The 8,742-nt window shown below is 40.0% G+C and overlaps 1 protein-coding gene across 3 annotated transcripts in view; it reads right to left on the bottom strand.

Annotated features, from left to right (window-relative positions):
- The window catches only part of SNX24 (sorting nexin 24), a 140,066-nt gene continuing 131,324 nt past the window's right edge, over positions 1 to 8,742 (bottom strand). For all 3 annotated transcript variants that reach the window (XM_023529589.1, XM_023529590.1, XM_011358299.2), the window contains exons 4-7: positions 8,187 to 8,281; positions 6,767 to 6,799; positions 6,182 to 6,246; positions 1 to 1,216 (exon numbers count right to left, since the gene is read on the bottom strand). In XM_023529589.1, the coding sequence (XP_023385357.1) occupies positions 1,149 to 1,216; positions 6,182 to 6,246; positions 6,767 to 6,799; positions 8,187 to 8,281 (261 nt within the window). In that variant the 3' untranslated portion in view covers positions 1 to 1,148. The remainder of the gene's footprint in view (positions 1,217 to 6,181; positions 6,247 to 6,766; positions 6,800 to 8,186; positions 8,282 to 8,742) is intronic.

The following is an 8,742-nucleotide window of genomic DNA, read 5'->3' as shown; positions in this document are numbered from 1 at the left end:
TATGCTTGTATCCTTTACTACTCAAAATATGAATGTCTGTAAAATATACAGTGGAGTCATGTCATAAACACATTGAACTTGCATTAATTCAATATATGAGGTCAGTGAGAAGAAAATAAGGAAAATAACAGTAAACCCGTGGCAATACCACCTATTCGATGAATGGATGCCCTTGAGTAAATCAAGTTGAATATTGTCACTGTGGTGTTCCCTCAGTCACTCAGTTCACATTCTGTTACTTAGAAGGCAAGCATCTTATAGGGTAAGTGTGATTCTAGTGTTTAAAGGGGTGGGGTGTGTGTGTGTGTGTGTGTGTGTGTGTGTGTGTGTGTGTGTGTGTGTGTGTATCTGTGTGTGTTTTATGTAAAATAGCCCCTAAACAAACACCAACAACTTTGATTGGTCTTCAACTGAAGAAACAGTTACCTCTTCCTACACTGGAGGAAAAATGGGCTGTGGTAGATGGACAATTTCCAACGTGGCACCTTTCCACGTGGCTTTCGAGGATCATTTTATCTTATGTGCTGACATTAGAAGTTAACTCCTGGGTATGATGCAACTCCACTGTAATGTAAATTAAAATGCCTCGATTTAAAAAGTGCCCTAATATTGTCAGTATAATTTAATTTCCAGTTTAGTCCCTTCCTCGCATTTAGCAGTGTGTGTTTCTGATACTCCCCTGGTGCCAGCACTTCACACTGTATCTATCGCTGGCTGAGAAAATCTCAGAACAAGATTAATGTTTCACAAAATCGGAACAAAAAAGCTACCTAAGTTGATCAGTCTCAGTACGATTCAGGATAAGATTTTCAATTAGCAAATGTTGCGAGTGAAGCTGCGAGTCACTGAATTTGGTCACACTCGGTGCTCCCAGGGATGTTCTACGACTTCCTTTTCATGGGTTTCTAAATTGACAGCTACATTCTCCTTAAACACTTGGCCTTAACCTCAGCACCGCCCTGGTTCAGTTTCTATTTTTAAAAGTACCATTCTAATGGAAACGTCCTTGCCCTGAATTAAGCTGGGACTGTGAATTTTACCACTAGCTAGAGCTGTTATGTCATAGAGTTTAGTTAATTTGGTAGGTATCGATTTCCTTGGCTGCAACTTTGCAACTTGCTTCAGCTTCTTCTGGCCATGTAAGATTTCTACCTGGGCTGTAGATAAGGGTAAAATATTCCATGGAGAACTCCTTCGATAACCACATTTGGAAAATCTGAAAAACAAAAGAAAAACTGCTCTTCTTATGCGCACCAGTAAAATATCATTGCATTCTGCAGAACTTAACAAGGGAAGGCCTACAGTGACTCAGGAATCTGCATTGCCATGCAGTCTGCCCTGGTTTCGAATGTGTTTTCAGTCATGCTGCTTCAGCCTAAAGCCACTTTAGTGTACCACCAGGCGCTGCAGGAATGCACGGCCAGATTTGTAGCTTATTGATTTAAAGGATGTTCTAATGGTTAATGCTGCTAGGCCCCAGCTCTTTATCTGAATGTTTTCTCACGAGGAAGATGGATTACACTGGCAATTCAATTTCTAACAAAATCTCAATATACTTGAAGGAATTCCAAGATTTCTACTGGGAATACTTTGCTGCAGTTTTTCCATTGTGGTTTACAGCAGCATTTCGTCCAAGTTGTCTTGAGTATGTTTGTTCTATTACACTAGCTTCTAGAGAGCAGTAAGATGGGGAGCTGTCTTCCTAACTTAAAAGGGCAGGTTTCCGACAAAAGCCATCCTGTCAATTCTGAAAAATCAGCTGCATTTCTACAGGAAGATACAAAGGAAACCCAGAGCTGTATGGTATGTTGTACCACATTCTAGTTACCAGGGCAAGTAAAATATGAGTGTATAACTTGAATAGGGGAACTATTCTATCACATGGCTCAAAAGCCTATTTTCTAAACCTCGATCTGCACATTATATCCAGGATTTATGCTAAAGCCAACCACCTGAAATAAAGTTATTATAAGAGGAATTTAAGTGGCTCGATATTTTAAAATAAAAAAATAATACATTTACTTATTAATCCAACCTGTATAGGGTACCTACTATGTAAAACCACTTACAAGGGGACTGAACCTCATCAGAGAGGGCAGAAAGGCTCTTGGAGGAGAGGAAGGTAGGAAGAAGGAGCTAGCCAGGTGGAAAGTCTGTGCAGGAGGGAACCTGGAGAGTTCAAAGGCCTAAACTGAGGCTAACATAGCAAGATGAGCAGTTGTGAGGTGTCCTGACAGCAAGCAGGGTCAATTCAAGCCTGAAAAGAATAGACAGAAATTCTGGCTTTATCTGAAAAAGCAATAAGAAGCTATGGAAGGATTTTAAGCAGAGTGAGACAGAAACGAACTGTTTTGAAAAGATGGTTCTGGCTGCCATTCAGAGAGTGGACTGGAGCAAGTTCAAAGTGGTAATGGATTCGATGTGACTGGAGAGAAATTTTCTAACAGTGTCTACCTAACAGGTCGTTGTAAAAAGTGACGAATGAAACAAAGTGCTAGGACCCGAGCTCGGCACAGGGTAAGTGCCAGCCATTATTACGCACCGAGTACTGGCTCATTACTGGGAGTATAAGTAAATTACATGCTAGTCAGGGAGACAATCATGTTAATAAACAAAACAGGTTTAAAAAATATCTCCAATATGAGTATTCAGTTAGTTTTGATTGATGGCACCTGATTTCTTAGACTTTTTGCTTTTATTCAACATAAAGTAACATTATTTCATAAAACATGTTTAGAAGTTTACGATAGGACTTATACCTGTATACTTAGATCCCAATCAAAAGCAATGATTTAGCTAAGCTAATTCTAATTTTAAATGTATTTTTCCCACACAGAAGTATATTGAAACCGATAGCCATAAATGGAGCTATTAATTTTTAGTAAAATGCCCAAATAGGACATATAATATACATTAGCATATATGCATTTATCCTTTGCCACCCAAAATATAAAAGTTTATTAGACGGTTAGTGACATTACATCATAAGCATATTTAGCTTAAGTAGATTTAAATAAGTTAAGCTCAGCAGAAAAGAACAAAAAGGAAAACGATGTTAAATACATTGGGCAATTCTGGAGTACTGTAGTAGGTCGAGCAGTGGTTTAAGGCAAGGAAAAAAATTAAGCGGGGTATGGGGACAGAGAGTGATTGGGGATGGGAAAGTGAGAGAAGACCCTTGTGCAGAGATGCCATTTGGATGGAGTGGCGTAGCGGCCAGCTGTGAGGTTGTCTGAGTGAAGGGCTTTCGCAGCAGAGAGAAGAGTGCATAAATCCTGTATTCAAGTGTGAGCATATGCCAGATGTTAGGGAGAGAGAAAAGGGAACAAGGTTTATGATCATTTCTATAACAGAAACAAATAGGGAACTCTGATAAAAGTGAATGGGATAGAGGTATTTTATAACAAGGTCCACCAACTAGTGACAATGATGAGATAATCAGAGGTCATTTTTTTTTTTTTTCCTCATCTGTTCCACTCCACTCCAAATTTTGGATTTTTGGCTTCATCATATGTATGATTTAATACAATATCCATTATTGCTTGACTGACTCAGAATGTGGCCCTTGCCTTGGTTTCCCATCGATGAGGAGGAATGTGATTTAGAGTTGGTTTTCATTTACTTTACAAACATTAACTAAGAACCTTTAAAAATAAAAGTGAATGGAGTGGAGGGGCTCGTGGCTGCTACTTGAGAGGAGAGTCAGCGAAGGCTCTTGGAAGTCTCACATGAGAGATGAGAGAGTCAACGACGTGTGGGAACAAAAAGAGGATTTGAGGAGGAAGATACAGCAAGTGCCCTGAGCAGAAAGGAGTTCAGCACATCTGAGGCCCAGAAAGAGGTCCAGTGCGGCTGGACCAGAGTGTGTGAGGGTCCCAGGAGGAACACGAGCCAGGCAGAGGCAGACTCCGGAGGGCCACGGTGACAGTGTGGAGCTCGCATAGAGGGCTCGGATGGAAACTCAATCCTGTGACTCAGCTGTCTACCCAAGGTAATCAAGGCCACAGTGAGGAGATTATTCAAAAGAAAGTGTCAGGATCTAAGAAGGGAGGGTCTATGATAGCCTTCAGGTGAGCTGCCAGAGGTTCGAAGTGGGAAAGCCAAGGGGAGAAGGTGTCTGAAGAAGGGGAAAGGGGCCAATAGCGACTAAAACTGGTAAGAGGCCAAGTAAGGGGAGGATTGAAAAATGCGCAGTTTAGCCACACCGCAGTCGCTGGGGACCTTGGCAAGAGTTGAATTTCCCAGAAAAATCAAAACAAAGGCACAAAAGCATATGCCAAGAGAATAATTTTTGATTATTATACTAGCATTTTATAAGAGGATAATGTTTAACTGTTAGAACTTTACAGACACTCTGATTTTGTGAAGGTCAGTATATCTGGGAAGGTATTTTCATATCCATATCCTCTGGACTAGTAACCTCGACATTTTGTTAAGAGGCATAATAATATAAAAATGTGATGTAAGCACAATGTATCTTTAAATTAAATGCTAAAGATTTTCAAGAATAAATCACTGAAATAATACTTTTGACTTATGAAATTAGGTTGGCCAAAATTTCATGGAAATAGATCTAGTGACTGGCCTGTCCATACCTGGTTCCATTCTGTGCATCAAACCTGTGGTTTTAATTTACTCTCAAACAGGAATTCCCTTTTTGTGCAAGTCATTCATCCACACCAACATTCTACCAAAGATACATACTTCTTACTCTTTCTAACTCCAGACATTTACCCGTGATATCCTTTCCCAGGAAGTTCCTTCTGTTCTTCATTGTCAGCCAGGTGCATGGCACATTGTGTTTAATGAGCTAGAGGAATTGGATTTAAGGGTCATAAAATATTTTCCCTCTTCCACAAAACATCCTGCTATTCTATTCTAGTCCACAGTGATCATTCCGCTCTCTACATTTCTGCAGAAATTTCAGTTAAATGCACAAAATATCTGAGTATTAAACGAAGCAGAAAAAAGTACTTGTGGAACCATTTTTAAAAGAATATAAAATATTGCCCATTTAATCCAGACTAGGTTATAGTTGTTAAATATAACATTTTAAAAACAGAATATCAACCTGTTTAACACACATATTTGTTACACATGGAAAGCAAATGCTAAAGAAAGGCAATTATTCCTATGAGACCACATTTTTATTTTACAGCAAAGGTAGGTAGCCCAGAGGTAGCTCTCCCTGGTCAGGGTGCTAGAAATGGGCCCTCGATAGAGCAGGGCTGCATCTTGGTTAGCTTTCTCTAAACTGACAGCTAAGTGGGTGATCCGAGTACCTGCATTCCTGCTACAAAAAACCGTCCCCTCTCTCTTGCTGAGGATAACATTTTATTGTCAGAATGTAGAAATGGTTTCTATGGGTAATTTATCTATTGCTATTTAGTTGCTATGCTATTTAGTCACTCTCAGAAAACTCATTATATGAAAAGAGCGCAAAAGGAGAAATTGGGCAAGAAGGGGTCCACCTCTCGGCCATACAAGACCGAGCAAGGTAGGGGCCTCCTTGAGCCCCGATTCTCTCATTAGCCAATGATGATACCTGCTCTGCCTATTTTATAAGACTGTTAAGGAAATTAAATGAGATAATGTCTGAGAATGTGCTCATGAAGAGCTGCATACCAACATTTTGAGAAGAACTCCTTATAATTTAAATTTCTTGGGACAAAGAGAGAACTAAGCGAAAATACAGATTACCTTCATACTTCAATTATTCATTATATTTAAATATAAAACTTTAAAAAATACATATTCCACACTCAAAGATGCTGTAATCTAAATGGAAACAGAGATATACGAGCAATGTATACACACAGCTTCTGGGAAGAAACATTTTAAAAAAGAACCAGAGCCTTGGATTCAAACCCCAGCATCTGGATAAAAATAAGCAGAGGCCAAAATAACACCACCCCCAAAATTAAAGGCAATCAATACCTTTCTCTCTTATTACTCTTAATTCAAAATAGCCTGGTGAGAGAGAAAGAAAAATTATATTTCCTCCTGAAAGGCCTGCCCCAATTAAAATTCTGAATGTCTCTTACACCAAGAGCACTGGTTTATTGGCAGATTATTAAGCCCTGGACCAATGTCACTCTGTTAGACCTGCATTAAAAACGTGGTTTATGTGGTGCAGGGTCAGATCAGTAAAGAGCTGTTAGCAGATGACAGGTTTGATTACCGCTGGCTGCAGGCAAGACGTATGGATCCCTGAGGAACAGCAGCACCGGCTGGTGGGACAGTTTGCTGGAAAGGTCAAGAACAGGCATGTCAGCATCAAGGGACGACGGTAAACAGAAAACACTACAAACTAGCTTTGAGGGGATCAAACTGCTGTGCAGGGACGTCTCAAGGTTTATGCATCTAACGGTGTGGGTGAATAATAGCAAGCAGAGTTAGAGGGAACATGCCAGCACTTTGCTCATCTTCCCAACATTTCTTGGTGGAAGTTGAAGCAGATATACAATCTGTATAATAAATCATTGCTGAAAAGTGTTTTTTTTTTAAATCTGGTGGTACTATTATTGATAAAATAGTATCCTTATTACTTGTATGAAACAATGTAGGGCTCCTATTCCTTCACTCCTAGATGTAACTGGTTCTTCTGTAACTTCCTATCAAATCTTTATAATCTTCAAATCAATTTCCTAACAAAGGTTTCCAAGAAAATCATGACACATTTATACCATGGTAATTAAACATTTAATAAAACCAATGTCCTATTTTTGATTTTTATAATTCCTGATAGGCTACTATTAGTTCTTACCTTGGCTCTTCAAATTCTGTCTCATCAAAAGATCTAAAAATTTTTTAAAAGGAAAAGAGAAAGACCATATAAGTTAAGTCAAATGTTTATGCCAACAACAACAACAAAAAGACCCAGTATTTTTAGAGCTCTGAATCAAGAGACAGTTTGAAAAGAGAGTTTTCACAGAGTCACAGCATGGCTGATGCTTCATTCTAAGGAATCTTAAGAGTACACTATTCTTGCATTTCAATTTTCCTGAACATCATTTGAAAATTGTATGGTTTTACCTTTGGGCTTATACAGTGGAGAAAAGATTTCACTCACTGTCATCCTCAACATCTCTTTAAAGCATACAACCATACGTGAATCCCACCTTCCCAGTAAGTGCACGCAAGCTGGAACAGGACACACTGACCACACATGTTGTTTAGTGAGCAGGGTGTATGATTCTTGTCCTGGGATGAGTGGAAAGTGAGGGAGTAAATACTGCCGGTGAGGGAGCTGTGACAGGTATTTGCAGCCTCTCACTCAGCAGAGGCTGGGTTCAATACCACTTTGGGTGTGGTTAGCTTGAATGTTTTATTCTTAGTGTAGATCCTTCTGGCAGGTCTGGGGGCCCTCGAGAAAATGGATAAAACAATGTCCCTTCTCCCACCCTTGGATTTGCAGAAAGTCTGAGATGACTGATGTATTTCCTTGTAAATTTAGTCTGTTAAGGGTGTTGCTGTCCACCTTCAGGGGTGAGCTCAACACAAGTCCGGTGCCCAGAGCTGGGTGAGTGGCTCGTTTCAGAGTTAATTCTTCAGAATAACTTTCCCGAATGCTGATGCTATCAAACGCCTGGTTCCTTAGTAGATAGGGATTAGGATGTGCAGATATGCATTTAGAAGTCCCTGAGGGAGAATTAGCAGGATAGTGGGCAAAGAGCTATGCTGGAAGGCCTCTGGGCTCTGCCAGCTACAAGTGAGAGATCTGGAGAAAGGCACTTAATTCCTGTGTCTCAGTTTGCTCAACTCCAAAATGAGAGGAGTTGGGTAAAATCATCTCTAAGGTCACTTATAAATTTAAAATTATATGAAATATATGTATGTGTCAAGGGGATACAGACCCTGCTCAAGTATGCACAAGTAAACATATTAGTCCTTAAACAGGATATGTAGGTTCATAATTCCCATCATGTAACATTACTCCATGTAATAGCAGCATTTAAAAAGTCAATTCCTTAAGTCTAAACCTAAGGTACTGAGTATTGGTCATGAGGCCTTAGGAGGAATTCCTTTGACTACAAGCAGGGGACAAGTGGGTGTTGTCCCAAGCTAACACAATGGGTGTGGCCAGGCTGCCCCTTCTGGCACCACTGTGGGATATCTGTAAGGCCAGTTAAGTGATTGAAGAATAACATGAAATACAAGTCCAAAATGTGAATAACAATTCTCACCCACAACTCTCAGCCTTTGGTAAGGATGGCACGCGCCGCACGTTCAGGAAATCAAGAAACAGTTTGGGAAGTTCTTCATTTTCTAAAATGACAGCCTGTGAAAGTAGAAAACAGAATTAGAAAATAAAGTTTGCTAGGCAATCAATCGAATGAGCTGTTTCAAAAAGTCATAAGCATCCATCAAAGTTCTTACCAGCAGCATTCTTCACCACCAATATGAGGCGTGGTCCCTGTTTCACCCACCAAGAACTCAGGCCGACACATAAGCTGTTCAGTGCCAGCAAACGCTCCACTTTCTCTATTCTTTTACCTATTCACCATTACGGAGCATCTCCTATTCAGCTGCTGACAAGGCGGCAAGACAGTGGGGGTACCAAGTAGACATAGTGCCTGCCTTCCTGGAGATTCTAATCCAGAGTGAATATTTTAAAAATCTGGGGACATCAATAATACGGCTATTACATGGACACACCAAATTTTCCTTACCGAGTGATAAAGTAGTCTGATTGTGTGTGTGTGTGTGTGTGTGTGTGTGTGTGTGTGTGTGTGTGTGTGT

This window comes from Pteropus vampyrus, unplaced genomic scaffold (genome assembly GCF_000151845.1).
Source record: "Pteropus vampyrus isolate Shadow unplaced genomic scaffold, Pvam_2.0 Scaffold39, whole genome shotgun sequence".
Classification (NCBI taxonomy): Eukaryota; Metazoa; Chordata; class Mammalia; order Chiroptera; family Pteropodidae; genus Pteropus; species Pteropus vampyrus.
Note: the sequence above shows the minus strand (reverse complement) of the source record. Positions and strands in the feature narration are given on the sequence as shown.